Source organism: Babylonia areolata, chromosome 31 (assembly GCF_041734735.1).
Source record: "Babylonia areolata isolate BAREFJ2019XMU chromosome 31, ASM4173473v1, whole genome shotgun sequence".
NCBI lineage: Eukaryota > Metazoa > Mollusca > Gastropoda > Neogastropoda > Buccinidae > Babylonia > Babylonia areolata.
The window spans coordinates 19,139,356-19,156,441 of NC_134906.1; the positions used below are offsets into that span (position 1 = coordinate 19,139,356).

Below are 17,086 nucleotides of genomic sequence, written 5' to 3' on the forward strand. Positions count from 1 at the left end.
GAAGAAGAAAAGAACTGATTGATGCATGTCAGAGACTGCAGCATTAGACACAGTAGCAATGCCACCAGTAGACCGCATTGTCAAAAGGAGAAGGGATGTTGTACCCCCTCCCCATCATCGCCATAAAATACCCGTTTAATCGCACCTGAATAAATCAGCGTAGAAAATTAAGAGGATGGAAAAAGATGGAGTAGAAAGGGGGCGGGGGGTGGGGAAAGGTGGGGAAGGGGGTGGTGGTCATCATGTCTAACCACTGAAAGCCATTAAACAGAAGAAGGCCCACTGTGTAACAAGATTGATAAAGAAACGACCGGACTTGACCCACACTCGAGGATTTAAGTATAATTATTGCTCACGCGGTACCGAATATTGGCTGTGGGCTTTTGGAATCTGATACTTTGTAGACATTAACTAACATCGCATGAACATAATCTTGAAAAATAAAATGTCATATATCGCGCAGTGATCGCTTGGGGGACGTGATGTCGAAAACTATGAGAGGATTTATCACTATGGGCATTTTTCAGTATATTATTGGCTCTTTTTTCAGAGTTGAGTGAACGGTATACTGTCATGGAAATACTGGACTGGGACCACACAGTAGAGGGTCTTCTTCTTCTCCTTCTTCATCTTCTTCTCCTTCTTCTCACTTCTTCTTCTTCATCTTCTTCTTGTTCTTGTTCTTGTTCTTCTTCTCCTTCTCCTTCTTCTTCTTCTTTTCCTTCTTCTTCTTCTCCTTCTTCTTCTCACTTCTTATTCTCACTTCTTCATCATCATCATCATCATCTTCTTCTTCTTCTCCTTCTTCTTCTTCATCTTCTTGTTTTTCTTCTTCTTTTCCTTCTCCTCCTTCTTCTTCTTCCCACTTCTTCTTCATCTTCTCCTCCTTCTTCATCTTCTCACTTCTTCTTGTTCTTCTCACTTCTTCTTCATCTTCTCCTCCTTCTTCATCTTCTCACTTCTTCTTGCTCTTCTCACTTCTTCTTCATCTTCTCACTTCTTCTTCATCTTCTCACTTCTTCTTCTTCTTCTCACTTCTTCATCTTCTCACTTCTTCATCTTCTCACTTCTTCATCTTCTCACTTCTTCATCTTCTCACTTCTTGTTCTTCTCACTTCTTCATCTTCTCACTTCTTCTTGTTCTTCTCACTTCTTCATCTTCTCCTCCTTCTTCATCTTCTCCTCCTTCTTCATCTTCTCACTTCTTCTTGTTCTTCTCACTTCTTCTTCATCTTCTCCTCCTTCTTCATCTTCTCACTTCTTCTTCTTCTTCTCAGTTCTTCATCTTCTCCTCCTTCTTCATCTTCTCACTTCTTCATCTTCTCACTTCTTCATCTTCTCACTTCTTGTTCTTCTCACTTCTTCTTGTTCTTCTCACTTCTTCTTGCTCTTCTCACTTCTTCTTCATCTTCTCCTCCTTCTTCATCTTCTCCTCCTTCTTCATCTTCTCACTTCTTCTTGTTCTTCTCCGTTCTTCTTCTTTGTGGGCTGCGACTCCCACGTTCACTTGCATACAGAGTGGGCTTTTCCGTGTGTGACCGTTTTTACCCCCTCCATGTGGGCAGCCATACTCCGTTTTCGTGGGTCACTTCACGAATTCATTCAAGTTGTTGACCAACACTGCAGGTGTCTGTATCTCTCAGGCCTGAACGCCAGTATTGTGAAATAATAGTCAGTCGTGTTCGACTTTGGCCATCAGAACAGCAGAGGAGGTAACTGCTGTCCCGACTATCTCGGCTAGAATTTGATTATAGTGGAGAGTGTCTTGCCCCAGTTACAGCCCCACTTTCTCGGCCAATAGGGTTTTAAGACAGTCTGCGTTGGGGATGGCTCCCAAAGGCCAGCTAGCCCCCAAGGCTAAGAGCCAGTGCAATTTTGCCTCCTAGTTTGAGAGTCAATGTCTTTCACAAAAGACTAAGTTGTAAATGACTTCCCATTGCAATTGTGAAACCATTGATAATACAGCTCTCATTTTGCTGTTGGCCCAACTTATGTCAGTCTGCGATGTAAGCATAGTGTACGGCATTATACATACTCCAAAACCAAACTGGAAATCCATAGCGTAATCATCGTCATCATCTCTCTCCCCATCCGCCAATAAAAAAAAAGGGGGAAAAATGGTCTTAACTTCCATGACATTTCATATCCTGCTCTCATGGTGACGTCAGTTTTGAGCTTTGCCTCCATCCACTTCCATGCTTGTGGAGGGTTCGTGTTCAAGTCTTCGCCGCGTCAGCGTATTCATGGGGACTGTGGTTGAAAGTAATCCGGTTCCCGTCAAACGAAAACAATGAGCACAGTATGAGCTTTAAGCTGGTTGATACTCTTTTGTCTTTGCTTGCATTGTAAACATGTGTAATCTTGAACAATTTAGGATTTATTATATGAAAAAATAACAACAAAACACATACACACCAAAAAACACACAAAACATACAAAAGACAACAGCAAACTTTATTACCGAAAGAGTAACAGAAAAAAACAACAAAACTACTGTGTGTGACGGGCCTCCATTGCCCATCTGAGCGGCAGTTCTTTGTTTCTGCCATACGTGCTAGGGGACATAATTGGCAGTGAGTGAGTAAAGTCGTTGAAGGCGAGGATCTTCATTCCAAGGGGGGCGAGCACTCAGTCTTTGCTCCCGCAACTTATTGAATTTTTTGTTTGTCTCTTTTCTTTTCATTGCCGTGAGGGCAGGGTATGAAAATGAATGTTTTTGCTTCTCTACTACCCTTTTTTCAAATTAGGTATAATTCATTTCGATTCAAAATATCATTGTCGTCAAATTAATACGTAGGTCGCTAGCGTATGTTGGTTCAGAACACCACTAGTGGTACGCCACACCCCCAGTTAGCAGCAGCAGTGCAGGGTGTCCTCTGTCGTGTGGCTTCATGGCTCCCTGACACTGACAGGGCTCTACCCATGCATAACTGGCATTTTGTGTCCGCGGAAGAACGAAGCCAGGTCTTTGGGCTGTGTATGTGGGAGATTCAGGATGGAAGAGAGACGTAAGGATAAGGATGGGGCAGTTGGAAGAGGGAGTAAGACTAGGGCAGAAGAGAGAGAGAGAGAGAGAGAGAGAGAGAGAGAGAGAGAAGCAAAGAAAGAAAGAAAATGAAATAGAATAAAACAAAAAATGTTAAATATATATAAAACGAACTGCTGCAACAAGCCGCGATATTTAAGTGAGGCTATGACAAAACAAATAAAACAAAATGAAATAAATAAAATATAAAAAAAAGAAAAGAAAAGGAAAAAGAAGTGAGAAAACATCATTATATCAAAAAGCAAAAACATAATTTACGGTTTCATGAGTAGACTGCACTGCACAAAATATGAGAGAGAGAGAGAGAGAGAGAGAGAGAGAGAGAGAGAGAGATTCATATTCGAGATTTTTAAAGTAAGAACTATGTTTTTAAGTCAAGGTCGCTTGTCTTGGCAGCTAAAGCACCTGACATATATAAAGCTATTTCACACACACACACACACACACACACACACACACTTTAGATGGCAGTTCCCTCTCCCGCCCCCCGACATCCCCCTCCCCACTCAAATGTTTTCAGTGACAAAGCTTTAAGAGATATGCCTTACAATCCAAAGCATGTCTTTCTTTTCTTTCTTTCTCGCTGTTTGTCTTTCGTTCTTCTTAATTTTTTTTCTGCCTTTCTTATTGTTTCTTTATCCTTATTCTTGACTTAAGAGGCAAAGGAAACTGGGTTTCAAATGTACGAAGATGTATTTGTGAACTCGGGTTTGGGTATGTTTGGTATTTCCAAAATGTAGGTTTAGATAATGTATTTTTGCAAACTCTTCGCCAGCGCATGATCGACTGTAGATGGCAGAATTGGGAAAATCGTATTCAGTCCAGTGAAAGGTTTGGTATGTACAGGGGTTATGTTTCTACTCATTTAATGAAGAATTGTCTTTTGTTAAATATGGATAGTCATCTCAGATTCATTTTGGCAAGATCTAGACTTGGTATATCGGAAATAAACAGCCACAGGTACCGCTATAAAAATGTATACAGTTCTGATCTCTTGTGTCCATTGTGTAAAGAGTCGATAGAAGATGAAGTACATTTTGTTTTGAAATGCCCCGTTTTTTGTCATCTTCGTTAAATAATTATCCCAAAGAAATATTATGTATATCCATGTTTATTTTGATTTAATCTGCTGACAGCATCTACGGATGACGGACTTATACTTAATTTTGCTCTATATTTATATAAAGCTTTTCACTTAAGAGATATAATTGTCATAATTAATTGCATTAGTTCTGGTGACATATGCACTAATGTTGTTATCACCCTTTGTTCATGTGAGGCTATGGCCTTAATGAATAAACCGTCTGAATCTGAATCTGAATCTTTATCCATATTCTTTTGTTCGTCTGGATTTTTTCCGTCTTTCTTATCGTTTCTTCATGTTTGTCTTCTGTCTCTTTCTCCTTTCTTCTTTTTACTTCTCTTTCTCATGCTCTGTGTTTTGCCCATTGTTTCGGCAGTGTTATACCAGCATGTTTTACTGATATTTTGTTTGAACGTATAAATGAATAAAATACTTAATTTGGCCTTTAGTCAATCATTATTTATCGGTAAGCAAACGAACAATTAAAATGTAATTAGACAAATAAACTCGTTGGACATTTGGTTCGGGGTAAAATACTGAATACTGAATGACTTAGTTAACCTTTTCTAGATAAACATTCGTTAGTTGGTACATTGTCAAGCGAACAAGGATGAATAAAGGAATGAAGGAAAGAAGGGGGAGGAAGGAAGGAAAGCTTGGGATAATGAACAAAACGAACGAACGAACGAACGAACGAGTGAATGAATGAATGGGAAACGAGGAAACAGAGTGGATAAACAGGTCAGGACGTTCGTTTGATGGACATTTTGTTTTCTGTATGTCGATGACGATGAATGACGATGGGAGTAATGACGATGGCTCCTATGGTCACGGTGGTACATTAATTGAGATTCTGGGACCACTTGACAAGGCTGCACTCTCGCAGTATGCATATTATCCCAGCCCAGTGTCAACCAGGCTGAGAAATGCAGACACCTGCAGTGTTCGTCAGGAGCAACGCTCCCAAAGACACATAGATGACACTCGACTGTGCGGTCCCAGTCTTCCCGTTTGAGGCCATAGCACACTGAACTCTGGGTAGGAGCTGGTCACATGTTGACCACCACAAAAAATATCCACCCCCAAAAACAACAACAAAAACAGACAAAAACAACAACAACAACAACAAACAAACAAACAAACCCACAAAAACCCCCAACTCAACTCAGACTGGGTTCGAAACCGTGACCTCTTAGTCGTAAGTCTGCGACGGTAACCACTTCGCCAGGGTGACTGTTCGTTAGCAGTTGGTTACGTAGGACAAGGTAGCCTAGTTAGGCAGTGGAGGGTAGGGGGTAAGGGTGATGGGATGTTGTCGGGCGTGGGGCGAAAACAAAAAAAAAAAAAAAAACGGACGTCACGATGAAAGGGTTAAGGAAGGAAGGAAGGGACGTCACCATAACTTTTTTTTTCTCCCAGTCATGACACTTCAGTCTCTCTTCACCCCCCCCCCCCCCCACCCCCTCCTCACCACCACCACCCCTCATCCCCCATCCTGACACTGACTCCCAACAATTCTTTCTCCCGTTTCCACCCCCACCCTCACTAACCACCCCCCGCTCCCCCGCACCCCCCCCCCGGTCCCCCGCGCTCCTCCCCCATCCCTCCCCCACCTCTCCCCCATCCCATCTCGTCACTCATGTCAAGAGGAGCGAAGGTGAGCGTGGTTGGTGGTGATGGTTGTGGTGGTGGTGGTAGGGGAACAATTGTTCTATTATGGAACGATCACCAACCTTTTTTAGGCTTGTGTGGCGACATAATAATAATATAAAAAAGAAAGGACACACGCCCCCCCCCCCCCCACACACACACACACACAAAGAAAAAAGAAAGACAAAAACACGACCCCTGTCCCCTGTTAACGCCAAAAAGAAAAGCAACGGGAATTTATCATGGCCTCGTTCTATCGCATGACAGATCGCCTCCTCGCTTTTCTGGCAGCCTGACAGTCCCCACAATGACTCTGTTGTCTCAGTCAGGCTTTGTACTCTTGCGACGGGCGCAACAGCCGAATGGTTAAAGCATTGGACTTTCAATCTAAGGGTCCTGGGTTCGAATCTCGGTAACGGCACCTTGTGGGTAAAGGGTGGAGATTTTTCCGATCTTCCAGGTCAACATACGTGCAGACCTGCCCGTACCCGAACCCCCTTCGTGTGTATATGCACACAGAAGATCAAATACGCACGTTAAAGATCCTGTAATCCATGTCAGCGTTTGGTGGGGTTATGGAAACAAGAACATAACTAATATGCACACCCCCGGAAACGGAATATGGCTGCCTACATGGCGCGGTAAAAAACGGTCATACACGTAAAAGCCCAGTCGTGTACATACGAGTGAACGTGGGAGTTGCAGCCCACGAACGAAGAAAAAGAAGAATTCACCTGTGTATTCATCACTAACAGCTAAGCAAGGCGTTAGAGTGCAAGGCTTCACGCTTGGGAAAAAAAACAACAACAAAAAGAAAGAAAGAAAGAAAAAACCAATGACAAAACCGCTCTTAAATGTATGTGTAAAATTTTGTGTATCTGAGGACGAAGTATAGAACACACACACACACACACACACACAAGAAAACGATGTTGCACATTGCCATGGTGACGTGGTATCGCGCGTGTTAGTCGTCAGAAGCGTTATGATAATTATGGTACTGCAGTTTGTGAAATACGAGACCAGAGACATTCTGGCGTGATGTTGCATTTTATCATTCATGATGTCTCAGACATTAAAACGTCACATTGTACGTTGGTGTTATTAACAATGTCAGAGACATTATGACGTGTGTTGCAGGTTGTTATGACGTCAGAGACATTATGACGTGATGTTACAGGTGTTACTCGTTGTCATGGTGTCAAACAGTGCGTTGGGGCAAACCACCGGTGAGTCAGACAAAGAAGACAGGTAGACAGCGAGACAGAGAGAAAGAGAGAGTGAGAGAGAGAGAGAGAGAGAGAGAGTCCTTTAATGCTTCTAGTATGTTTATGTTATTGCCTGTGCACCGTGTGTGTGTGTGTGTGTGTGTGTGTGTGTGTGTGTGTGAGTGCGTTTGAGCTGTTTTTGTGCTTTTTTTCTCACTAAATATTTTGAATGTAGATTTACAATATATCTGGCAATGCGTGCGCGTGCGAGCTGCTGTTCGCTATGTTATTAATGTTGTTTGTTGTTTGTTTATGTAGGTCTATGAGCATTCATACGTTTTTGTCACAACACATGTACACACTGTCACCATCATCTTCCGAACGGATGCAGGCTATATTTTGGATCTGTTCGTAAGGTGTTTGTGTGTTCGTGTTTGAATAAAATGCGTATATGCTCGCGCTCGCGTGCGTTTGTGTGTGCTGCGTAGATCGAGAATGGAATCACGTGCGCGTGTGTTTGAATGAAATTGTTTGCAATTTTTGCGCAAATATTCATAATGTGAAATACACGTCTTTTTCATGCATTGATGAATTTTTATTTGTATCATCACCACATATCATAGTTCTGTGACATGAGACTGACTATAAAGCGTAGATGAAATGCACTTCAAGGCAAATCGATGCACGTATCTTAGAGAGCATGTGTAGATAACAAACGAATGCACATATTTCAGGGAGTATGTATAGATAATGACGAAGGAATACACGCGTTTTAGGGACTGTGTATGAAAAGATGACGGCAAATACATGCACACATAGGGAGTAGGTATATGCCCAGATATCCAGATGGTGACAAATGAAGTCAAGTTTTGTTTGTTTTGTGTGTGTATTTTTGTGTTTTGTTTTGGGGGGAGGGGGCGGGAGTCTTTATAGACGATGACAAATGAATGCACGTGTTTTAGAGAGTATGTATATATGATAAACAAATGCACATATTTCAAGTTAGAGTGTGTATAGATGGTGACAAAAGAACGCACGTGTTTTAGAAAATATGTACAGACGGTGACATATGAATGCACGTGTTTTAGGGAGTATGTATATGTGGATGATGACAATGAATGCACCCATTTTTAGGGAGCATTTACAGATATTGACAAATGAATGCACGTGTTTTAGGGAGTAGTCACCGATATATCATGACAGATGAATGCATGTATTTTAGGTAGTGTGGATCAGTAGATTATGACAAATGAATCCACGTATTTGGCGGAGGGGGGATTTGTATCGATAGATGGTAACAAATTAAAGCACATATTTAGGGAGTGTGCATAGATAATAGCAGGTGGATCCCAGTGTTGTAGAGAGTATTCACAGAAAGTGACGTATAACTCATGTGTTTTGGTCAGTATTTATAGACTGCGCACACATGCAAGTGACATGGTGCAAGATGGGGACACTCATTTAAAACAGAGAATGGTATGTGGACTGTGTGTACAAAGGACAGACAGGTTGAAACATAGGGACGCGTGGTGCGAGGAGCAGGCAGACGGTAAGTACAAAATAAGTACAAGGTTAGAATCAAAATGACTTCATCATCTTGGTAGATAAATGAAGATCAATGCACGTCATTTTAGGCAGGATGTATACATTGTGCATACTTGGAATAACAATGATGACTTGTGTTACAAACGAGGACTACGTGACGATCTAATACGCGTGTTTTGAGGAATGATGGACTGTGTACAAACAACAACGGGAGGAAGGATAAAGACATATATTTTGAACACCACGTCTTGTTTGCGTCATTGGAGGTGGGGGTGGGGGTGGGGGCGTGAATGACGTAGACAACGGTTTAAAGCTGTACCTGGATCAGGCGTGCAAACGGAAGACGTTGACAGATCAGATGAATGGCTCAAGAAACGTGCAGATTAACTCAACACAGACGAAAAAAACAACAACCCAACAACAAACAAACAAAAAAAACAACAACAATCAAACAAACAAACAAAAAAAAAAAACCGTTGAAAGATGAAGACGCATGTTCTAGGGGCCTGGGTGGATACCTACGCCACTGTCAACTACGCCACCACGCCACCGCCTTACATGGATATGGGAGGTAACTAAACTGGCGTCAAGAGTTGCTGGCCTTGTTTTGTGAGGCCAGGCCATGGGTCACAGGAAACACGCCAAAACTATGTCGTCGTTCATACTAAATCTGGCCGTTGCAGATTGATTGACTGATTGATTGTGTCACAGATTTTGCAAATGCAATTCAACAGCGCGCTGTCCTTCCCGCATTTTTTTTTCTCTGTTGACTTTATTTTTTCTGTCAAATGCATTATTATCTTGATGCACTGCCGACTGTTTCATTTAAATGTTCGATACTTTTTTATGCCGGCTTTGGCAGATACGTTTTTTGTTCTGTTGCAATGGGTAATTTGTCATATGCCTTGGTAGTTTATACCCACTGCTTTACTTACGAGAAGGGCTGTAAGCTGCCTTCGCGAGCGTGGTTCTCCTCCATGGAATGGTTTAGAACGAGTGCTGACGACAAAGACTATGACATCGGCATGTTACGTCACTCGGCTGAGGGTTGAGCGGGGATCCATTATTATTTTCTGTCTGCAAGTTAAGATAACAGCATGCTGTTCGAGGATAACGGCAACATAGGCTTCGGTAAAGCTGTGATGGCGTTAAGCAAACTGGTAGACAGCGAGAATCTTTTTCAACAAATTTGACCTGGTCGTAGATGGAGGTATCAAGCACTGGTCTAAAAATATGTGGATAGGGCATGCCTTCTTTGAGCCCCTTTGCAAACTGAACCAGCGGAAGTGTTCAATCAGCCATTTTGCTACTCGTGTCAGTACAGCGCGAAGCGGTAACTTCATAATTATATGAGCGCTCAGCTGGTTACGATGACTGCTTCACGACAAGCTTTCACTTGCTCGCAGCGTTAGTTAAAGCTGACCATCCTGTGTGTGCCTCCACAGCAAGTTTGCACTACGTGTCACTGTACTGCTTTCCTGTAATAACTGTGGTAAATAAACCATTGGCAGATATCAATCAAGACATAACATTTGGCATGTCGTGGGGGCAAGCATAACACGATTGCAATGCAGATACACGGTTACAGTTAAGAAACTACCACCAGTTAGCAGACGACTTCTCAACGGACTGATAACCTGATACGAGTGTCAATATGGCGTCTAGTTGGCTTCAGTTTTCCTGGCCAATGAGCTATCCATCTATGTCTAGAACAGTGGGTATCAAGCCACCCCCACGTCCCCTCCCCAACCCCTTGAAAAAACGCCTTTGTTTTAATGTCCGCTGACCCGTCTTCGCTTCGAATCCAAGCCAGACTCAAAGATAATCATGTCTGTCACAATGTTGCCGGTTTGGCCGGGTGGCAAGGGTCTCAGAATGACTCCAAAGTTCGGAATGCCCAAGTGGACAGAACGCTTTACGATAATTCCGATTCAAGTGAAGCAACCATTTTGTCTAGTCCACGTATGATACGAACTGTCATGTACACGCTTCAGTTCAATCCTTCTTTATGTCGTGTTGATGATGTTGTTATTCTGCGTTCGTGGGCTAAAATACAAGTGAGTTTATTTGCATGACCATTTTTACCCGGCCGTTGAGACGGCCATACTCCGTTTTCAGGGATAAGTTCTTCATGCGAACTATTCATTTTCTGGAAGGCTATGTACGTTATTTGTATTTCTCTTTCTTTTTCTCACAACAGATTTCTCTGCGTGAAGTTCGGGCTGCTCTCCCCGGGGAGAGCGCGTCGCTACACTGCAGCACCACCCGTTTTCTTTATTTTTTTCCTTCGTGAAATTTTATTTGCTTTTCCTGTGTTCCATCGCTGGTCTGTGCTAATTTCCATGCGCTGTTCAATACTGGGTGGAGACGAATGGCCTTGAGTAAGATGCGTCTGAGCTTCTCATGCAGACTGCACGTGCAGACACGTATCATTTAGGCGTTTTCGTGTTGATCTGGAACAGGGACACATTTCCACTGTTCTTCAGCCTGATGGGGTTTCAGTTTGTATAGGGATATTTATCTATTTATTTATTTATCTATTCATTCATTCAATCATTTATCTATTTAATCATTCATTCATTCTTATTCTTCTTTGTTCGTGGGCTGCAACTCCCATGTTCACTCGTATATACACGAGTAGGCTTTTACGTGCATGACCGTTTATACCCCGTAAACTAGGCAACCATATTCCGTTTTCGGGGGTAATCATTCATTCATGTGTTTATTCTTTTTTTCTTTCTTTTTTTCTTCTTTTTTTTTACGGAGGAGAATAATTAAAGAAATATCAATGAAAAAGGACACGGGTCAGTCAGTCAATCAATCAATCAACCAATAACTCCATCTATCAATCAGTCAGTCAATCAATGTCTCTTTACAGATCTTTTAATATCCACCACGGAAATAAATTTGTGCATTCACAGGACTTGTTTCTTTCCTCTCTCTCTCTCTCTCTCTCTCTCTCTCTCTCTCTCTCTCTCTCTTTCTTCTTCTTCTTCTTCTTCTTCTTCTTCCACATGATGTGCAAAAAGCGTAAGTCTGCGATACTGGCATGACGACCGTTTTGGCGTGTTGTTTCGTTGTTAGCATTTGTCATTGTGAACCTTATCTCATTGATGTCGACAGGTCGCGTGGCCATACAGAATTAACCGATTTATAATACTGACTGGGCGCGTACATTGTCCTGGGTTATTATTGCAGTTATTAACAGGGCATTGTGATAACTCTTTGTTGTTTATTGTTCTGGGAGTGATGTTTTGTTTCATGAACTGGGACTCACGAATCATTGTGACTTTTTTTTTTGACTCACTTGTGTAAACAAAGTGAGTCTATGTTTTAACCCGGTGTTCGGTTGTCTGTGTGTGTGTGTGTGTGTGTCCGTGTGTCTGTGTGTCCGTGGTAAACTTTAACATTGACATTTTCTCTGCAAATACTTTGTCAGTTGACACCAAATTTGGCATAAAAATAGGAAAAATTCAGTTCTTTCCAGTCATCTTGTTTAAAACAATATTGCACCTCTGGGATGAGCACAAAAAAATTAAAAAAAGAAGCCTAATTATATGCAAACTGCATTTACTGTTATATTTATATTTTTTGTATTCTCTAAACTTGGCACTTTGAGCTCTTATTCTGAAACAACAACAAGAGGAGTCATTATTATCATTTTTTGTTCAAACAGGAACTTCTTTTGCTAAGCATGGAATTTTTATTTATTTTGCAAACGTTTTGGTGCAGATAGTAAAAAAGGGAAATTACTCTGTAATTAATGCTACGGGACTTAATTTATCACAAGTGAGTCTTGAAGGCCTTGCCTCTCTTGTTTGTTTTTTTGTTTGTTTGTTTGTTTGTTTAACCACTGTAGCTTTGTTTTAGGACTGTTCGTGTATAATTAGCGTAACTTCTTTTTCTTTCTCTCTCTTTTTTTTTTGTTTTTTTTTTTTTTTTGAGGGAGGAGGGGGGTGGGGGGGTAAACATTTTCTTTGTTTATGGTATGTTTGTTTATTGTGGAACAGCTTTTTAGCATATCAGCATCATGTAGCTCGGTTTTTTGTTTGTTTTTTTGTGCGTTCTTTATAATGCCAATTATGGGTTGGTGTTCGATATTTTGTTTTGATACTGTTGATGTGTCTCAATACGAAATCATCGTAACACCAGTTCGGCATTATATTGTCACATGGTCATTTTGCAGTCTTCATTTGTCAGTGCGTATCAGTTTTGTTGATGTATTTCTAGTTTGTTGTTGCTGCACTGGTTGTAGTCGTGTTGAATTTTGTTGCAGAGTGTGTTTCAAGGCTGCTATTTTATCACGTTGCTTGTTTTTGTTGTTGTTGTGTACTTTTGTTGTTGTTGTTGTGTGTGTGTGTGTGTGTGTGCTTTTTTGTTGTTGTTGTTGTGTGTGTGTACTTTTGTTGTTGTTGTTGTTGTGTGTGTGTACTTTTTTTGTTGTTGTTGTTGTGTGTGTGTGTGTGTACTTTTGTTGTTGTTGTTGTGTGTGTGTACTTTTTTGTTGTTGTTGTTGTTGTTGTTGTGTGTGTGTGTGTACTTTTGTTGTTGTTGTTGTTGTGTGTGTGTACTTTTTGTTGTTGTTGTTGTTGTTGTTGTTGTGTGTGTGTACTTTTGTTGTTGTTGTGTGTGTGTACTTTTTTGTTGTTGTTGTTGTTGTTGTGTGTGTGTACTTTTGTTGTTGTTGTTGTTGTTGTGTTTGTGTACTTTCGTTGTTGTTGTTGTTGTTGTGTGTGTGGACTTTGTTGTTGTTGTTGTTGTTGTGTTGTTGTTGTTGTTGTGTGTGTGTACTTTGTTGTTGTTGTTGTTGTTGTGTTGTTGTTGTTGTGTGTGTGGACTTTGTTGTTGTTGTTGTTGTTGTGTTGTTGTTGTTGTGTGTGTGGACTTTGTTGTTGTTGTTGTTGTTGTTGTGTTGTTGTTGTTGTTGTGTGTGTGTGTGTTCTTATTGTTGTTGTTGTTGTGTGTGTGTGTGTACTTTGTTGTTGTTGTTGTAATTACAAGTTGGTTTGCGTCGCTCTTTGGACTAACGTTCGGGTTTTTTTTAAGCCTTGCGTAGTTGAATGACGTAACAGCTGAGTAATACTGGAATTCTCATTTGTCACTGTGATTCATCTGTGTCATTTATGACAAGTTTTGAAGCCTAATCAATTTTTCATATTTCATAAATGCGTGTTTGCCCGTATACTTCGTTTTCGCCCAGAGACTCATTTACATCTATAGGCTATTCTTGGTTGACAGAAGGCGTGGCCTGGTTTAACATTTAACCTTTAACTTTCGGTGACATCCGTTGCTGACTTGTTTAACCCTTAACCTTAATTCTTTATTGACAGCAATACTGTTGCCTGTTGTCCTTCATGGTCATTTTGTGTGTATCTGGTTGTACTGCCTCCTGTGATCTGGTTTGGAGAGCTGGTTTGTTTATCAACACTGGTTGTGAATACTTGAAAATCTTTATTAAAATCTAAACTTTGTTCTTGTGCAGTATGAAGATGCTAATCCATGGTGCTGATTCATTTTTGTTGACTTACATTGTTTTGCTGATTTGTCATTGTGATACTTTTTTGTTTGTTTGTTTGCTATTCTAATTTATGTAGTTTGTGTTTGTATTCCTGTATGAACAGAAGTGTTTTTGTGAATTCATTTGGGGTGTGTCCAGTTTGTCATTACACTAAACCTTGACTGCTCATGGGTTATTCTTCACGTCTGGTAATCTGTGGTCATGATAAGTGAGAATCAATTTCAGTTTTTCTTTTGACGTTAACTGGATTAATTTAGTTTTTATGAGAGAGATTCGTGATAGCTTTTTAAAATCTAAGAGGAATATTCTTTGTATAATTATATTTGTCATTTGTCATTGCGATTTAAAAACAAACCAAATGGACATAGTCGGTCATTAATTTAACGCCTTTTCACTAAAGCGTTTTTAGACAGGAACAAAAACGCACATGCATTTTCACTTCGTACAGAATGTCATCTCATTGGGGAAAAAAAGAAAAGAAAAAAAGAACTTCATCGTGATGCAAATAATAAGGAAGGCTATCAGCTACTTTAACATAACTGGATTCTGTCATCGTAGAAATGCGCCAAAGTGAGTCGTTTACAGTCTTCGTGTTAGTTGTTTTGTCACAACACTAATATGAAATCTTAACACTGTCGCATGATTTCTGTCTGAGCGTATTTTTTTGTTTTATTTATTTATTTATTTGGGTGTTTGTGTGTGTGTGTGTGTGTGTGTGTGTGTTTGCTCTCATCGACAGTAAAGAATTATTGACAAACATTCTTTCACGATATTTATCTTCTCAGATTTGTTTTGTTTACAAAATATGTATCGTCCTATCCAAAAAGCAAAAACAACATTTGCTTTCCTGCGAACATTGTGTAGATATTTTTGGCATCGCGACAAAAACTACGGCTTTGTATGTTGTTTTTTTTTGTGAGTCATCGTCTTCTTCTTTTGCTTCATGGGCTGCAGCTTCCACCTTCACTCGTATGTGCAAATGGGCTTTTGCGCGTATGGCTGTTTTTGCCCCGGCCGTTATATAGGCAGCTATTATCCGTGTTCTTTATTCTATAACGCACCAAACGCTGAAATGGATCAGAGGATCATTAACGACCGCAGTTGATCTTTTCCGTGCACATACATACCAAGAAGGGGGTTCAGCCACGAGTATGTCTGCACATATGCTGATCGGGAAAATCACCACCCTTAAAAAAACCAAAAAAAACCCTTGACTGACTTTAACGTATTACGTACGTGCATAGTGACGTCACTGATGACGTCATCAGAAAAAGGGAAACAGCTCTTCTGGAAGGCTGAAAATTCACACAGTTTGACCAGAGTGGTATATCTCCAGACCATTTTCTCAGTTTCAGGCTTATTGTTTTGGATAATGTTTTATGACCTGAAGCACCACTTTCTGCTGTTTTCCCCCTGGCACTGAAGGGGTTTTAACGCACCAGTTGCACAGAAACGGAGGATCTAAGTCAGGAAACAAGGGCGAGAATTCAGTGTTCTCACCATTCGATCGCAACACACGTCATGTAGGTGATCGCTTCTCGGATTGAAGATAAATTGCTGAAATTTCTTTATTTGTAATCTTTTGTTACAAAGAAGCTCCGATTTTCACCTGTTTATTTCTGAATGTTGTAAACACACACACACACACACACACACACACACACACAAACCGAAACACCTTTTCTTTTTAGATTAATACATGTATATGCAATGTAGAGTGCACATGCTTTAATGATAGAGCTCACATCAGCACACCACGCAAAATAAGGAAAGGTAGGTGTTGGGGCGAGTGTTGGCTAAACAATTTTCCCTCCCTCCCTCCCTCCCCCCTCCTCTCTCTCCATCTCTCTCTTTCTATTTCTCTCGCTCTCTCCCTCTGATGTCTGTCTGTCTCTCTGTCTCTGTCTCTGTTTCTCTTTAAAAAAAAAGTCCTGTGCCCACCCCTTCCTCCCATCCCCCTCTCATTCTCTCTCATGCTCGCGCGATCATACCTGTTGACAAGGCGACGCCAGAATGCTAATTTGTCAAGTTTTAAACTTATCGCCCTCTTTTTTCACACCCCACACTCCTCATGCACACAAGAGACACAGAACTGATATACGTATACACATCCAGTGATGCACACACAAACGCAGACACACACAAAGACACACATGCACACACAGACACACACTCGCGCGCGCGCGCACACACACACACACACACACAGACACGTGCAAACACACACACACACACACACACACACACACAGAGAACTGATGACACACATACAGTGATACTCACAGACACAACGAAGACACACACACTCATACATACACACGCACGCACACACACACACACACACACACACACACACACACACACACACACACACACACACACACACACACACAGGGAAGACACATAACTGATTCACACATGCAGTGATACACACACAAACACATAGACACAGACACGCATACACGCATGCACATACATATACACCGGCACAAACACACACACACACACACACACACACACACGACGCGACACGACACGTATACAGACACAGAAACGGCACCACACCCTGTATGTTACGTATACCACAATACACCAACACAATGCAGACAGAACAAGGAACGGACTGTGTCGCCGCTATGCGAAACACACACACACACGAAAACCAACTGAACAAAGAAATATTGCACGCATGACAGGAGGCAGCAAGAGGTCAAAAGGTCGTTTCCTTCTCCACATAATTCACTTCCGTTTGAGTATGCGCTTGACGAATTCTGGTCTTCCAACAACAGACAGCTGACATCGTTTTCCACCGTTCACTGTTGGCTGGGTTTGTTTTTTTTAACGAAATAGGAAGAGCAGAGAGAGAGAGGGGTGGGGGGTGGAGAGGGAGAAAGTGGGGGTGAGAGGGGCGGGGAGAGAGAGAGGGTGGAGAGAGGGAGAGAGAGAGAGAGAGAGAGAGAGAGAGAGTGAGGGGGGGGAGGGAGGGGGGAAGGGCGAAGAACGGGACGAAACAGGGGAAGAGAATTTAATATCTT

The 17,086-nt window shown here is 41.4% G+C and overlaps 1 protein-coding gene across 1 annotated transcript in view; it reads left to right on the forward strand.

Moving 5' to 3' along the window:
• Positions 1-17,086, forward strand: part of LOC143276037 (uncharacterized) — a 42,027-nt gene that overhangs the window by 662 nt on the left and 24,279 nt on the right. The window contains exons 2-3 of the mRNA XM_076580424.1: positions 6,961-7,009; positions 9,036-9,104. Coding sequence (XP_076436539.1) covers positions 6,961-7,009; positions 9,036-9,104 — 118 coding nt within the window. The remainder of the gene's footprint in view (positions 1-6,960; positions 7,010-9,035; positions 9,105-17,086) is intronic.